Below are 17,854 nucleotides of genomic sequence, written 5' to 3'. Positions count from 1 at the left end.
GTTGCAATCTGCAACCTCACCACTAGATGCCACTAACTCATACACACTGGACCTTTAATCTAATAACACATTACAATACAACATACAATAAATAGAAGTCTATGTGATAAAAAAGTCCAACAAAAATTAAATACGATACAGTATAGGCTGTTTAAGGTAGGAAAATCAGTTTCTAATACTGGTATTCGAATTTAGTCCTGTTGTGTCTGACCAACAGTCCAATGTCAGTCAATTTAAAACTCTCAGAAAACATTTCTGAAAGACATATCTTTTACCAGAAGAGAGGGTATAAAGAGGACAATCTGGTTTCACCAAAATAGACATTGCTTTCATAATAAGTATAGTAAAAAACGTCTGCTGGCCCCGTCCAGGGTTGTGCTCTGGTTTGGATATGCAAAAATGGAGGCTTTTGGAAACGATGACACAGACACCCAGGTTCGCTTCTTGACTGGGTCCTGTCAGTCACTACGTGTCCTTCCCTGATTTGTCACGCCCATATTACGTGTCCCTTTTCCGGAAGAAAACAAACAAAGACATCAGCCTTGACTACTAGTTGCTCATTCAATATGGCTAACGAATTACAGTCGTTGCTGACCTTGTTGTCTATGCCTCGTCATCGGTCCAAGCAAAGAAATTTCTGGTCTTACTTTTTGCCATTGCTGTTTTTTGTTTGCAGTATTTACTATAACTGAACATCCAGAGTAGACAATCTGCTTCTTGTTCATACCGGCCCGCGCATGTCCAGTGCATGTGAATAGTCACATGTTAGTATGGATGGAGATTCTTTAAGGGGCTGAAACGCTTGTCTGTACAGAGACAGCAGTGTGGATGTATATTTTGATGTCAGATCTTTCTGTAGCTGTCTCACCACCACCTGCAATTTATTACAATTTTCCAGCTATGAGAAGCGCCTCCATTTCCTTCGTGCATTACATTAGGAGAGACATCTCCACAGCACATCAACAGCACACTCAAAAATCAACTCTTTTTATCATGCTTACTGACTATTTTGAGTATACTTTTGTCACTTTTCCATTGTGAAACACAACAATAGGCTCAAAACCTGCTTAGAATTAGTATGTTGTATGGTGTTGGGACACAGTTACCATTTTGTTCCCCTTTCTAACATGTTGCCTTAGTATTCAAGTCAAAGTTCAATTTCATCAACAGGTGAAGGTACACACCACTGTTTCCCTTTTACAGTCTGGGAAAGTGCAAGTGATGTTTGTCTGAACTCGACAGTCATGTCTTCAGTTGTAGTAATGTTCAGCCTCAGTAAGTCAGCGTCACAGCTGTACAGGCTCACTGACTGCGAGCCCATGCAACAACTGTGTGAATTTCAGGAAGTGCCTGTCCTTGCACCCTGACTTCTGCAGTCAGTGAGAATGAAGAGTAACAGGGACATGACACAACCCTGTGGGTGCCTCTGGAGGAAGAGCAGCTCAGTTTTGTTTTATTAGGAGATAATAGTAGAAGAGCAGATAAGAGGTTTATCCTACCTGTGAAGCCATCTTGACACACACATTGATAAGAGTTGACCAGATCCTGACAGCTTCCTCCATGCTGACACGGAGCAGACACACACTCGTCTACATTGACTGAGCAGTTGTCTCCTGCAAACAGAGCATATTAATGAGATTCATATCTTTGTCCTCATCACTTTATGATGAGTTTATGGGACAATATACCAAGAAACTAAAGGTTTTTTGTTGTGAACTGGCTTACCAGTGAATCCTAGCAGACAGCGGCAGATGAAGCCAGCTGCCTCTTCATAGCTGAAATTAGCTTTGCTGAGTTCAGGTAGAATCCCGTAGTTCAGGATATCTGAGCGCTGGAAACACTTGCCATCATTCTCACAGGGATGCTGCTCACACTCATCTATATCCACCTGGCAATTCTCTCCATCATAACCTGAAAACACACATGCGCACAAAAACAAAAATGTTTAAAGGATAAGGTTGGATTTCTTTTAAGTCTCTCTTAATACAATACTCAATAAGCACATTAAAATAGTTATTGGTCACTGTAATAATTTCTTTTCGTCCAAACTCCCACACATTTACATCAACACATTCCACACATACGTGTTGTTAGTTAGTTTGAGCTAACGTCTGTACTGTTAGCTGCATTGGCCATTTGTGTCGAATAAACACGGGCTACACAAACAACTCAGCTTTCAAATTTGTCTGAATAAAACAAGCTGAAATTTCACATTTTGTCTGAGTGAGCTGGTTCTGTCAACAAACTTGCACATGAGTACCAGGACGTATCCCTCTGCTGCAGCTGGAGATGCTATTGAAATGAAACTTGCACCAGATGTTGGTAACAACCCATGCAATCCACACATACAAAGAAATCTAACCATGGATGGCCATAAATTAAATTATGTATAATAATGTTAAATGACACAGGGAAAAAGTATTGAACACATGAAGAAAGGGAGGTGCAAAATGGCATGGAAAGCCAAGATAATCAGTAATTAGAAAGCAATCCTGCCCCTTGTCAGTGCAAATTAATATCAGCTGGTTCAGTCCCAACTGATGGCCTTTAAAAAGGTGTCTCACTGACCAAGGTATCACAGAAGAAACATCTCATGGACTGACAGCATGTTTCCAACATGGAAACAACAAAGATCCAGGAGTACATCAGGAAGATTGCCCCCAAAGATGAATGGCTAAGCAAATACCTCAGGCAGCAGAAACCTGAGGATGATGAGCAGGAGGATGAACCATCATTGAGAGACAAGCACCTTTACAGCATGTACCACTGACAGATAGAAGAAGTGGCTGGAAAAGGCTGGTCTAAAGGACAGCACAGAAGCACTAATAATGGCAGCACAAGAACATGCACTCAGTACAAGATCAATAGAGGCTGGGGTCTACCACACCAGACAGGACCCCATGTGCAGACTGTGCAAAGATGCCCCTAAGATACAGCACATAACAGCAGGGTGTAAGATGCAGGCAGGAACAGCGTACATGGAACGCCATAACCAAGTGGCTGGCATAGTGTACAGGAACATCTGCCATGAGTATGGACGGGAAGTCCCAAGGTCAAAATGGAAGACACCTCCTAAGGTAGTTGAGAATGACCAAGCTAAGATCCTGCAATCCCAAGTGACAGCAACATCAAGTAGGAACACAAGAAGCTCAAAAAAATACCAAGGGTAGACCTTTATTTTTTCCACAGAAAACGCATAGCTTCCAAGAGTTTCCAAGATCCAGTTTATTCCAGTGTCCACAGGTGCATAAAGATGAAATTATAGCATCCTCAAAAATAATAATGTTAAAGCTAGTTAAGAGTCAGTTAAGTTTATGATGTCACTGATGCAAATTAGCGTGCAATGTCATCTATCTACTTTTCCAGCAGGCTTTAGCTACCTTCCATTGAAAACAGTTAAACATTAAAAAGGACTGTGGGATTGGGCGATTTTGTCCCAAGGTCGCACAAGGGCTCGATCACAATTGCAGCTAGTATGGACAGAAGGAATAATTACAGTGACTAATATCTCTTCTGGCATACAATACATGTGATACGTGAGTATTGTATTAAGACATATTTGAAAAATTCTGAACCTATCCTTTAAGTCTTCCACCCATGAAATCTGCACATGGTACTTTTAGGACATGCACACAACAAAACATACACACTCACGAACACAATATGATGCAAAAATCACATAAAGACTGCCGACGTCTGCATTTTTCTCTGTCACATTGTGATCATGCATCACTTTTCATACACTCATGAACAAAATATGACAGCAAAAATCACATGTAGACTGCATGCACTTTATGTGTGACTGCTGCAGTCTCATGTTTGAGAGTTGGTTTATATTAGGTGCTCAGAATAATGGTGTACCTGGCCAGCAGAGGCACTTGTACTGGTTGATCCCCTCCAAACAAGTGGCTCCATGCTGGCAGGGGTCAGAAGCACATTCAGGAATATCCTCTTCACAGTGATCGCCTACAAAGCCCGTCCCTTCACAGTCACACTCATAGCTAGAAAAGAGCAGAGACACAAATAAGCCTGTCTTATACTGTATTTGTTAAGATGAGGTGGATAATTATATCTAGATTTTTTGTGCGATTCATCTTTGAAAAATCACTGGTTTGTTCAAAAAATGATTAGAAATTAGCACAAAGGCACATTTTGAATTCTAATATTCTAAATCATTGGCTCAGTTTTCTAGTGAAGGAAAGAAAAATAATAACAAAAAGAATGTAAAGTCAACTAAAGTGTAATGCAAGACTATTTGATTTTGCTGAACAGCAGCCACTGAGGCTAGAAGTGGCAATTACAGGATGATGACACGTTGAATTTCCCTTCAGTAAAGTCAGTAAAGACATCATCATTAGGCTATCCGACTAAGAGTAAGTGGAATGGGACTACATGCAGGAAATAACAAATATGTCTGTTGGTGAGGTATGGTGGGTTTAGTTATAAAACCATTGGAATGTTTATCTGTGACATGATGCAACATACTGTGACCATAGCAGAAGTAGAGAAGAGTCATAGTTTAATGTCAAACATTAGCAACTCCAAGGTACTTGTCGTACCAGACCAAGTAGTAACAAATCAATTTAATCGCACAAGGGTGTGTAATTCCTTATGAATTCACCTTTGCATTTTTAAAATGAATAATCTTGCTTTGATATTCAAAGATGATCAAATATACATAAACAAACATTTAAAGAAATTTTAAATCGAAGAAACAGAAACTGGACCTGTCATTTGCTGATCATTGTACTGTACCTTTTGAAAGGGTACTTAAAATGATCCTTCAGATATATGAATGGGTGTACAGTTGGCGCTCAGGGTGATCAGCTGATGATCTGGGTAACAACTTCAACTTCCTGTCCAAATCTGCACTATGATCTACTGTTTTCTAGACCATTTAACATTACTTGACTTAACATCCTTCAATCCCCTATCTTCCTCACTCCCTGCTATTCCAATCGGTGTTACTACCAGGTATTCTCACCACCTCCAGCCATCTAATGACTCATCACAATGGCTGACAGTAAGTGGATTAATTCTTATCCCTGGTCAACTTTAATGTCTACCGTGCAGCCTCAGGACACAACACACTGCTGGATGACACATCGGCCTTACCAGGCTCAACATGAGAGGGAAACACAAGACAAAGACAGAGAATACAAAGTCATGTAGAAATTTGCACTGATTATGTATTTTATACATATGACAAGAGAATAATCTCTTCCAACCACCAGTCTAACTCTATGTATGGGTCTAACCTTGATTATAATTGGGCATTTGATCAGATTCCACCAAAGTTCACATTATTCAAATTCAGACATCTCATCATTCTAGTGTGCATGTCTGAAAAATCTACTCAAACATAAAGATTATGTTTTATTAAAATGTTGCCTAATGAAGCTTCATTCTAAAAACACAGAAAGAGGACCTTCATTTTTCTAAATCATCATTGGAAACACTGTGACAGAGGCCAACGATATCAGTTCGAATCTGCCATTATCATTGATTATCATTGTTTAGTTTTGCTTATAACCACTCTTTTTGTTGTCTGTGATGTTGTATGGTGACTTGATTTATCAGACTTCTGCTCTTGAGATATACATTTTTAACCAGTTTTAACCTTTATTTTACTAATATTAAGTTTCAGGTAATTAACATCACACCAGCTAGCAAATCTGTCAACCTCAACTGCGTAGATCTACATCTCATTATTTCAAAAACTCAAATATCAATGGTCTGTTTGTCAGACCTAATTTATACTGTAGTCCATATAGTGTATGTATCAGTATTTGCGTGTAACTGTTTAGCCATGAGGTTGCATTGCATTTCAAAAACCCAAACCACTCTAACTACACTAAAATTGTATGTGTGGGTATGTGCAGACAGTATAAACATGCTTGTGTGAGTGTAATCCTACCTGTTAACCCTGTCTATGCACTTGCCCTCATTCAGACAGGGCATGCTGGCACATTCATCAATGTTGACCTCGCAGTTTTGGCCCTGGAAGCCGGCCATGCACTCACACGTGTATGTGGCGACGTGGTCTTGGCAGGTGGCGCCGTTCTGGCAGGGATGCACCTCGCACTCATCGATCTCCACCTTGCAGTTAATCCCTGCAGGGGAAAGAGCAGGGGCCAAGGCGTGGGGTAGGAAACACACCTATTTATCTTAGCACATGTACAGATACAACACAATAACACTGGAGCTGCCAAGAGCTCAGCTGCAGACAGACAACAGCAACACAAACTAATGCTACTTAAACAGAGCCGTGCAACCTCTTTTCAAACACTCTTTCTCTCTTTTACTGGTATAAAAAGATAAAAATAAAGCAATATACTATCTGTACTTCTCTGTATTTTCATTCACAGATGTAGTTTTTTTTATCATCCTGAAAATGATCATCCTGAAAGTCACTGAATGATGTCACAAAATACTGGATAACAGCTTGGTCAGCATAAAAGTAGTGCCATGACCATATTAATCAAATCTTACTCCAAACCCACCAAAAAGAACAGTTTTATGCAGGGCCGGATTAACCCTCAGCAGCAGGGGTTTTCAAAGTCTGACACTATGGCCCCATCCGTGAGACAAATGCGCCCGCTCCAAGCCCCCAGATGCACAGACCTAAAACCTAGGCCTATACCTATACCTAAACCTATACTTAGGCAAGTTCTGTGTCATAAGGAGTGTCTTTTTTCTTTGATTTCTAAGCAGGTTTATGGATGTGTATTTGTAATGATAATGATATCCTGGGGAAGTGTAAGTCACACTGAATATACAAATATGTATCATGTCTGTGTGTTCAGATCTGACTGAGTTATTATGCTCCAAGAAGTAGCGGTAGGATGACGCAAATGAGCTGTGTGTCACAGCCACTGCTGCAGCTCTAACTGCTGACGAACTGTTGGTGAGCTGGCCAAACTACAGTAACTAACTTCCCTTTGTCTTCAGAACTATTGTGTCATGCACCTGTCCTTTTCACCTCAAGCAGTATCTGTGCCTCATGTCTCTCCCTCCATGCCCGCCCTTCAACTCTCTCGACTCATAGTTTAAAAACCTCTTTGCATTTTGAATGTATCCTGTTGCCCTCAAGTACCTATCAGGTACAGACCAAATGTTGATATTCAATGATTCAACAAAACCCCTGATTATGTTCAATGACAATGTTTTTTTTTTCAATGTCCAATGCCAGAGTTTTAAAAATCTTGCATTCTACAATATCAGCGTAGGGCAAAGGGGTTGCAAGATTAATATGAGAGGTTGCGAGATGTTTAACAGAATAGGAAGGCACAAAAAATGTTTCTAATATACTGTATATTATTTTTTGTAATTCTTGCAAAAAACAATCTTAGAGGGAAGAATCAGGCTTTAGTCAAAACCCACTGATATATGCAACCTGTGGGGAGTCCCAAGCAGGCTTAGCTTTGCTTTCTGGGGTTGCAAGTCAAAAAGGTTGGGAACAACTGAAGCATAGTATGGTTAACATTATGGAAAGATCATGGTTATGGCAAATTTATTATGGGCTCAGGTATGGTTATGGTTAGGCAGCTTAAACACAACAAAGATGGTGGTTATAGTTCATAAAAAGGCTAGGATAAAATCCAGTCTGTAACAGGACATGAACGCTGGTCTCCCACATGAAAGTGATGTGCTACACACTTATCCACCACCCTGACCTCCACACTTTTATTTGATTAAACATACATTTATTTAGGAATAAGCATCAAATGAAGGTTTTGGTTTTTTTTCAATTAGATCAAATTAACAAAATTACCACATTGAACTGTGGCCTTTGGAGTCCGTGAGGGTCTGGGGCCCTAGAGCAGTTGCCCCATTTACCCTCTTGGTAATCCAGCCTTGTGTTTAAGTGTAGGGTGCTAGTGCCTCATAGTTGAATTTCTGTTTTAGTTCCTTTTTCACCCTGAGATGAATTAAACTGTGAGAATCAACGAATACTTGAAAGTGAAAATGGCCAAATGTATTCATATCAAATGTCTGCGCATTAGCCAAGAATCTCTGATCTAATAACATAAATAAAAAAAATTCAGCTAGTCATAACCCTGACTTACTATACACAGTGGCTTACCTTTGAAGCCTGGAGCACAGTCACACCTGTAGTGATCCACCTCATCCACACATGTGCCATTGTTTTGACAGGGTCGCGAGGCACACTCGTTGATGTCCAAGTCACAGTGGTAGCCTTGAAATCCAGGCACGCAGAAACACTGGTAGGCGTTAACCCCATCTTTACAGATGGCTCCATTCTGACAGGGTTCAGATTGGCATTCATCAATGTTCTCCTCACAGTTCCTCCCCTGGTACCCAGCAGCACAATGGCACTGGTGCCCAGTGTCAGGGATGTCCATACAGGTGCCACCATTCTGGCATGTTTTCTCTGAACAAACGGTCACATTATCCTTGCAGTCCTCCCCTCCCAATCCAAGGGGGCAGTGGCAGGAATAGTCATTGACTCCGCTGACACAATGGGACTGGATGCCTTTGCAGGGGTTGCTCTGACATTGATCTACATCCTGGGTGCAGTTGAGCCCTGCAAAGCCATCCGGGCAGTGGCAGGTGAACTCGTCAGTCCCAGGCTTGCCGGTACAGTTGTTGCAAGATGCCATTAAACAGGCGTCATACAGCTCATCGCAGTTTTTGCCCATGTACCATACCGGTCCTTTGGGGCACAGGCACACATAGTCACCTAGGTGGTCAAGACATGTGGCACCATTGTTGCAGGGAGACGATAAACACTTGTCTGCTGCTGCTGTGCACAATAGACCTAGAATGGAAGACAAAATTGCAATTAAAGATGCAACAGGCAACATTTTTGTATAAAAATATATATTTCTTACAAGCCTAAATCCCAATCTGGGATGGAGAAAGGTAGTACCCAATAGCCAAAAATTTAAATATTACATATTGACCTTTGTCTTTTGGTTTTTGGTTTGTCTTTACCAAATTCTTGTGTAAGGTACATATACACAATTACTATTTTTTTACACGCAACATACATAATAGCTTGTATGCATATTATGATAAATGGTAAATGGACTGTACTTGTATAGCACCTTTGTAGTCTTCCAACCACTTAAAGCGCTTCACACTACATATCACATTCACCCCATTCACACACATTCATACACTGATGGCAGGTGCCAACTGCAGGTGCACAGCTCTCGGGAGCAATTTGGGTTCAGTATCTTGCCCAAGGACATTTCGACATTCGGGATCGAACTGCCAACTGATTGGTGGACGACCTGCTCTACCACTAAGCCACAGCTGCCCCTTATGCATGTCATTTTTTTCCTTTTGCTTAAAGGTCCACTGTGTAGGATTTAGTGGCATCTAGCAGTGAGGTTGCAGATTGCAACCAGCTGAATACCCGAAACAAAACGAAAACGAAAAATGCAAATGGCCCTCTCTAGAGCCAGTGTTTGGTTTGTCCGTTCTGGGCTACTGAAGAAACATGGTGGTGCAACATGGCGGACTCTATGGAAGAGGGCCATGAGCCTCACGTGACATTGTTCCTCATGCTAGGCTAGCTAGCTAACTCCATCCTCATTTGAACACCTGACTTTCAAACTCTACCAAATCCATGACTGCTGCCATTCACTCCACCCTCACAAACTACTTAACGGATATAAAATCCTGGATGCAAGCTACTTTCTCAACAGAGACAAATCTGAAATAAACATCATCAACACCCAAAACCCTCATCAAATCTTGCCACAACTTTTCACTCCGCATCGATAGCTCCACTGTTCCTGCTTCCACGCACATTTGTAACCTTGGTGTCATCTTTGATCAAACCCTCTCCTTGGAACACCACGTTAATTACATTACAAAACCTGCCTTTTTTCATCTTAAAAACATCACCCGTCTTCGCCCCTCCCTCTCCTTCTCAGCTGCTGAAACGCTCATCCATGCCTTCATCACCTCACAACTCGATTACTGCAACAGCATTCTGTACGGCATGTCCACCAACAAACTACAATATATTCAAAACTCAGCTGCCCGTCTGCCCGTCTGCTCACCCACTCCCGAACCAGAAATCACATCACCCCAGTCCTTTAAGACCTCCAGTTTAAAATTACCTACAAAGCCCTCCAGAACCTAGCCCCCTCCTACCTCACTGACCTCCTGCACCAACACAATTCTTTCTGCAACCTCAGATCCGTCGACACCAACCTCCTCACCCATCTCACTTGGTCCAAGCACCGGACCTGGGGAGACAGGACCTTCTCTATTGCTGCTCCCTCCCTATGGAACTATCTCCCTCAACACCTCAGACATTCTCCCTCACTCCCCTCTTTCAAAAATGCATTAAAAACACACCTATTTAAATCCACTTTTAATCTGTGATCCATTAGTCCTCCCCCCCTTCTCCTTTTTTCACTGTAGTAGTTGTTTTTATATTGTTATTGCTTCTTGTTGTTTTATGGTTTTATCTTGTTGATTGCTTTTACTGTCTCTGTCGTTGTCTTGTAAAGTGCCTTTAAGTACCTTTTAAAGTGTTATTCAAATAAAATGTATTATTATTATTATTATTATTATTATTATTAATATAAAGGGCTCATTCTAAGGCAATGATTCTTATTTTCAGGTGATTATACACTAATGAAAACATACTTGTGAATAGTATATTCCATTTCTGCCATATTCTGCCAATAGATCCCCCTAAATCTACAAACAGGTATAATTGCTGTGTTTATTTTGTGTGCTTTTATTTATATTCTCGAGATGTCTAATACTGAAATTGTTGGTTGTGTTACGTTTAAAGCCCCATTCTGTGATGCGTATAGCACCTTGACCCCCCACTGCCACAAGAAGGTTGAGATCATTCAAGGTGGACCATTTCTGATGGTCGGTTGCTGTGCATCTACAGCAGACAGCTGTCCTAGGAAAATAAAAGTTCAACGTTGAGCATCTCCTGCAGCGACTGAGGTCACAATGGAAAGATGTCGAGCAGTGTGTGGCACTGGGCTTTATGGAGGTGATGACGTCATAGATGTGCGCCAGGGTCTCCTGCTCCCTGTTTGGCAGCTCATCCAATAGATATCCAGTCTTTGGATTCAAGCCTAAATCTCACATCTAACTGTGAATTAACGGCTGGTGGAGATTTGGTGCTATTTTGGCCTTTGTTTGCCATTCAAGCCTTGGGTCAAGGCTTTTGTGTCCCAACTAGGCTAATGTCTCTTGTTCTCCACTCGTGGTGAGGCCCAACAACACAGTGGAGCATTTGGCAGCTAAAAAGCCAGATATTTTTATCAGAAGTTGGAGACAAAAACAGAGCTAAAATTGACAAGTGACCTTGGTAAGTACTACTAAGTAGTATGAGCCAAACATAAAGGTACAAAACTGTGAATGAGCACTTTTATAAGCTGTAAGTGAACAGAATACCTGTTGGCTAACACAGTACAGTCCTTTCCCCGCAAGTTTTAGCTGTATTACCCTCTGGCTTACAGTGGGCTGCCTATAACTATGGTTTTTAGCAGTGCTTAGAGACCAATTTGGTGATGAAGAGTAACAAACTCCTCTTGAACACCCCTGGAAACCTATGAACTTTCTTCTTGAGCTACCCCCACAATAAAATGTCAACTTTGTACTCAAGATATCTGATGGTTGGATTGCTATGGTTATGGTTATTCATGGTCCACAGAGGATGAATCTTACTGACATGGCCTTTCCATCAGCATCTCCATTATACTGAAGTTCTGACTTCACACATTGCACTCATGCTCCACAGAAGAAGAGCCTTCTTGAATTCAGAGTTTCAATAACCTGTGGTGTAGTGCCATTATATGGTCAAAGTTTACAAGTTAAACTAAGCAAAATTAAGACTGAAGAATGACAATTATGAAGTAGCCTACTTTATTAATCCATCTTGGGTCTGTTGAGTGAATTACACACACATGCACACACAGGACACGCATTAATCATTGTGGAGAGATATCAGAGTGATGGGCCTGCCACATTGTCAGGCACTCCTAGCAGTTGCTAACGGTCATACCAGACCAAGTAATGCCGTAACAACAAACCGTGAGTATACTGACTTGAGCTAGGATGCATTTTATAGAAATAGAAAATTAGAAGAGGAAGATTGTGCTATGTTTCCTTTCAAAGGTTACATAGTCTGGCTTTAAAATTCTTCTTTATCGATGGTACAGGAAGCACATGTATGCCGAGCAGGCCATTTCTGACACCTTCTTCTCTTGTGTCTCCCAACACTTGATTTCCACCACAATCACCCACACTCATGGATGCATGGAATCATGGTACTGTAGGGTACTTTGGATAAAATCATCAACAAAAATGGCAGACGATGTGCTCCTCTGCTAGCAAGTCATCAACAACATTGCAGTAACTATGCATTTATATCTTCCCTGCAACACCTACATTTCTCATTTCCCACTGCATCCACCCCCAGTTCCTATCACATGCGTCTGTTATCACTTCCTTTATCTGCTCTTAACACTGAGCCTTCCTCCTCACATCAGTCTCTCACTTCTCCCACCATCTTGATAAATCGTGAGAAGTGCTGTGTTGTTTGTGCTTCCTCTGTTTTAATCTGAATGCTGGTAACAAGTCCCAGCATAGTGTTTATTACCTAAACTGATGTTTGCACTGTTAGAATGAAGTGCAGTGAGGTGCAATCAGATCTGAGTCAGTGAATTTATGATGAGAGGAAATGTTTTCTGATGTGTTTTGACCTTGAAAAATGTCTGAACTCTTGTTGGATTTGTTTTGTAAAGGAGTACTTTGCACTTTAGACCAGTGGTGACCAATGAGGAAAGTTGTTTTTTAAAGTTGATTGAATTAGCAGTGTTGCTAAAGGAATTGCAAAATTAATTCTAAAAGTCTTACTTTTTGTCATTCCATTTACCAATGTATATTTTTTGATCTCACAATTAGTTTGTCTCCTGCTATAACAGTCAATGTTTCCATTTCATGATTACTTACATTTAGAAACAGCTCTCCTTGAGTTAAAAACATATAAACAGTGTGCCACCAAACAAGACTAAAAGTCTACAGCCATGCTAGCAGCTCTGTGAGTACTGTGAGTGCTATGTGGCCAGTATACTTTGTCAGAAGTGCTTGTCAGATGGTCGAATAGCTTCAGCTAGACCACACCTTTCCAATGTTGAATTAACCGAAGGAAACTTTCCGAAACTAGGACTGGCCTGTAAAGTTGAAGTCAGTCATAACCACGCACTTTCTGTAATCTGATGAATCCTGAGGGATGACTGAGGCAGTGAGGATCTCCTCATTGTCTTCATCCCTCCAAACCCAATCACCCCCTCACACATTCCAGCAAGCTGATAACAGATCCTCCTACACACAGCCCCCCAATAGATGTTGGGTTATGGCCAAACAGGGTTGATCCCTAGCACTGACTGGTACCAACATCTCAGCCCAACAATAACACTGAGCAGAGCCGCTGACTGTTAGCAAGTAGAAGGATGTTAGGATCAAACTGCGGATGCTTTCCAGAGACCTCACCTCTTTCAAAGGGGGATTGGTTTAACATTAAATCACTACTCCCTCTGATGGGAAGTAGGGAGTTCATTCACATGCAATGCTATAGCTTCATCCCTCTTTGATAAAGTCTACTTGTTAGATTAAGTGTATCTATAGGCTTTCAAAAATTAAACCCTGAAATTAGTCTTGAAACCAATTAAGAAAATATAGAAGTAAAGCAGGAAAAAACAACCTGATTCATAATGAAAGCTGTCTATGTATGACCAGACCAAGAGTTTCAGGAACACTGACCCAACATTATTAAGTTAGTGTTGGTTTGTTTCAGGAAAATAGCAATTTTTAATGCAAATTTAAAACCATCACTTCATCCTTATCTATATGAAAAATTGTGGCCAGTGTGGAGTGGTATTTTGTTTTTTACATTCTACAGAAAACAAGACTGATAACTTGAAAAGTAAGCAGGAGCATGGACACACAGCACTGACAGGATATACATGGATTTTATTCCATTAGATGGCATTTTACTAACAACATGCCCTCTCCAGAGCTTAACATACAAGCACCATGGCATCTTATTTATCACTTCTGGAGCAACAATGTGTACAAAATAATCCATATAGAGAAACAAGTATGTTGAATGAAAATACAAACAGTTCACATTATGCAAAATGTTTGTATCAATAGTAATAAAGAACATCTGGGGTTAATTTTCCTTACTTGTAAAAGTAGGAAAGACATACATTTCGCCTTCAATATTAGGAGCTAAACATTAACAGGGTTCACAAGCATTCAACATATTTACTTACTTTATATGGATTAGTTTATACATTCAGTTGACTAGTAAATTAGATGTTACCATGCTTCTCTTTAGTTTTGAAGAAGCACATTGTTGGCAAAACGTCACGTTATGGAATAAAATCTACAATGCATATTCATCAATCTAAATGGCTCATGTTTCCTATTATTATCATTATTATTATAAGTTATTTTATATGTTTGCAGCCTAATGTTTAGGAGGTCTTTTGCAGTAGCACACACTTGACTTGAGGTTTGAGCACATAAGCTGCACATTATTTAACATTTAAGTAAGAACACCCTGAACTTCCACCTAAACTTTAACAAAATACCCTTCCATGGGATAGACACGCAAATGTGTGTTTTTTGCAAGATATGTAAGAAATTAAGCGAATGACCTCGAGATAATTTTGGGCTTGTACAATGCATGTTGCTACCACGTTTACACTTCACACAACTTTTTAAAGAATAAAGGTCTTTTCAGACCAAACACAAACATTTGGTGTTGGTGTGAAAGGTTTGAACGTGAAAATTCATAAACAAATATTCCGCATTTTCATTTTGTCTCTGGTGTGTAAAGGCCTTCACTAGGTGATATTCAAGAAATTCTGGAGATCCATTGTTGGCCAAAAACTCTTCTCAACACATCAATGAGCCACACCATTGAACTGTGTGACATGTCCCTTCACTACCATGAACACACACTGTAGTTTATTTTGACTCAATCCCACATACAAAATAGTCCCCAACAAATGCACAATTTCCTCTTGTTTGAGTAATGTTTGCTAAAAACTACAGTGACCAACTATTTTAGGAAATTACTGAACCTTTTTAAAAAATTAAACTATATATTTGTGAGCTGTATTTAAAGAAGAACCAACTTTTTTAATTAAGGAACACCCAGAGCAAAACTTCAAACTAAACACAACCAAAACCAGAGCACATAACACACAAATTTGTGTTTTTGGCAAGAATCTATGTGTAATATATGTTTCTAAAACAATTTCGAGTTTTTAAGGGCCTCTGCATGTCTCATAATGACCTATGATACACTCTTAAATGAGATAATGATTTTGTTTCATTCTTGGCAGGTGCAAAAGGCAGGGGGAGGGGGAGAGTGACAGAAAGTGTTTAAGTGTTTACCCTGAGTCACGAAAACAGTAACACAAAGTCAACAGAGACTCTTGCTGCAGGGCAGAGGAAGCAGCAATACTATGAATCACAGAGAAAGGGAAGACACTGACTAACGCACAAGTTGAGCTCAGAGGAATTTTACTGAATCACCACAAGAGACTGGCAGCTCTGACTGGGTTCAGCTTTGTGCTCCAAAGACTCCACAGCAGGTGACTGCTTTGCTTTATACAAAAAAAATGCACAAATCCTCTGAATCAGTCACAGTTACACAGAGACGAGTCAGAGACGACCATCTTTTTGTTGCAAAGCCTGTGTCATTTCTAACACAAATTTTTTGTCTTTGAAACTATACTTAAGTACTAGGTTTAGCTTTTATATACATTTGCTCTGGACCATTTTACCCCCATATTTTACATCTTTTTGGGTCACCAGTTCCCAACTTTTATTAGAACAAATCCTCCTAGACTTAGTCACAGTTTTAAACTGAAAGCCTAGAATGCACTTGTCACCTCTGTTTGTATCATCTGGAGATGGCAGTCCTTAAGAGGCCCATAGAGGATGGTTCTCAGAATCAGAAAGAATCAGAAATACTTTATTGATCCCTGAGGTGAAACTCTTTAAGCAACGGCAACAGGCAGCATGCACGTTGGCACATGCGCACTACTTCCGGTGGTTTTCCTCTTTCCTGTAACTGCTGTTGTTAAGGCTTGATTTTATTAAAGCTACCAGTCTACATTTTGGGGCCCTTTTTCACTCAGACCCCTCCTGCTCAACTTTTTAAGCTGTTTCCTCTCAGTACATTGATTGATAAATGCTAAGGATGTTCTTTTGTGTACTTTTCTTTAAAAGGAAGTCTTGAATATAGTAGTCAAACCCTGCATCTTACAATCCCTGTCATCCTTCATCATCACATGTGCCTTTTCCCATTTGTGTTTTTGGCTGCTCTCTCTTTTTTTTTATCTTTATGAGCCTGCTTCCCGTTTGTGTTTTTGGCCGCTGTCTTTTTCTCTAAATCTTTAAGAGCTCAGAGTGCCAGGTCTCTTGCCATGCTCCTTAATACTCCTCACTCCCTCCATTCAAAGCTGAGACAAAAAAGTCTGTGCACCAGTGCAGCCGGACGCTCAGCTCGTTACCATGGTGATCTTTAACAATGCCACCCGCAGCAAATCCCTGCTGCTGGTCCGCAACCGTTTAAATGAGCTTCAGACGCTTCTCACAAATGAAGGTTGCGGGAAAAATGGGTCAACAGGGTTTCATAAGGTGCTGGGGTCGACCAAGACACCCCCACACACATTCAGACACACCCCAAATCTGGTGCTGCACCAGCTGCAGATTCATCACACATGAGTGTGAGTCATAAGGAAACCAGCTACTTAGATCCTGTTAAATTAGTTCATTATCTATTATGAATCAAGGAGTTGTAAACACTCAAATTTACTAATGTAGTGGCTAGTGAACTGACTAACCTACAGATAAAAACAGAAATCTTTAGCAATCACTACATAAATACATGTTTCAATGATTACATCACTTGATTCTAAGTTACTGATACTGTCATGATTACAATATAGTATATACAAAAGATGTTAAACTGTTAAAAGATGGATTTGATGCTGCTATTGAATAACACAAATGTGAGATAAGAAAACTAACAGTGATGTTTTACTTTATGGGTCCATAAATTCCCTAGGAAGTTTCCTCAAAAGAACCTTGTAATTTGGTACTAATTACAGTCATGCATGTGTACACATACTGTAAACAAGCAGAGTTGCACACATACACTTACACATACACAAGCAAGGGTTACAGCTACAATTGTGGACGGAATTGTTTGTTTTTCAGCAACAAAAAAAGCCCCTACTCTGATGGAATAAATGTATATCTTAAACTAATGTGTTTACATTTCTACAGTAGTAGTAAACTGCACATGCTGAAGCCTTACCCAGTTTGAACATCATCATGGTGATCAGCACCGTCCTCTGATATCGGGACCAAACTCTTCCAAACTCCATGGTAAAACAGGCTGCTGAGGTTTCCAGTCAGTGTAGAATGATGCTGTCAGTCCACAGGTTCTCCATCCAACACACTGCAGCACTCCATCCAGGTTGCTCCAAGTTAGCTGCTGAGAGTGAGCACCAGCACCTCCATGCCTGACCACTGGGACTCTGGGTCTCAATGTGTGTGAGCTTGTGTTTTGGAGTGTGTGTGAGTCTCTCTGGGGACCAAGCTGGGCTGTAGTAAAGCAGAGTAATCACCCCAGCAGAGAGTGAGGGGAGAAAAACGTGAGCTGGAGTACTGGATTGGACTCCACCACTGGTTCACTGATTGAAAAAGTCCATGGTGATGTCTTAATACTGTAGCTTGTTTTGTCCAACCAACAGTCCAAAACAGAAATATATTCAGTTTAAGATTGCATAAGACTAAAATAAGCAGCATATCCTCA

General features: G+C 40.5%; 1 protein-coding gene across 1 annotated transcript in view; it reads right to left on the bottom strand.

Moving 5' to 3' along the window:
* The window catches only part of LOC122876084 (protein crumbs homolog 1-like), a 39,705-nt gene extending 22,088 nt beyond the window's left edge, over window positions 1-17,617 (bottom strand). The window contains exons 1-6 of the mRNA XM_044195988.1: window positions 17,354-17,617; window positions 8,087-8,782; window positions 5,918-6,113; window positions 3,862-4,001; window positions 1,726-1,911; window positions 1,500-1,613 (exon numbers count right to left, since the gene is read on the bottom strand). Coding sequence (XP_044051923.1) covers window positions 1,500-1,613; window positions 1,726-1,911; window positions 3,862-4,001; window positions 5,918-6,113; window positions 8,087-8,782; window positions 17,354-17,423 — 1,402 coding nt within the window. The 5' untranslated portion in view covers window positions 17,424-17,617. The remainder of the gene's footprint in view (window positions 1-1,499; window positions 1,614-1,725; window positions 1,912-3,861; window positions 4,002-5,917; window positions 6,114-8,086; window positions 8,783-17,353) is intronic.
* Between the last annotated feature and the right edge of the window lie 237 nt (window positions 17,618-17,854).

This window comes from Siniperca chuatsi, linkage group LG5, assembly GCF_020085105.1.
Source record: "Siniperca chuatsi isolate FFG_IHB_CAS linkage group LG5, ASM2008510v1, whole genome shotgun sequence".
Classification (NCBI taxonomy): domain Eukaryota; kingdom Metazoa; phylum Chordata; class Actinopteri; order Centrarchiformes; family Sinipercidae; genus Siniperca; species Siniperca chuatsi.
This window is presented reverse-complemented; position numbering and strand designations above follow the sequence as displayed.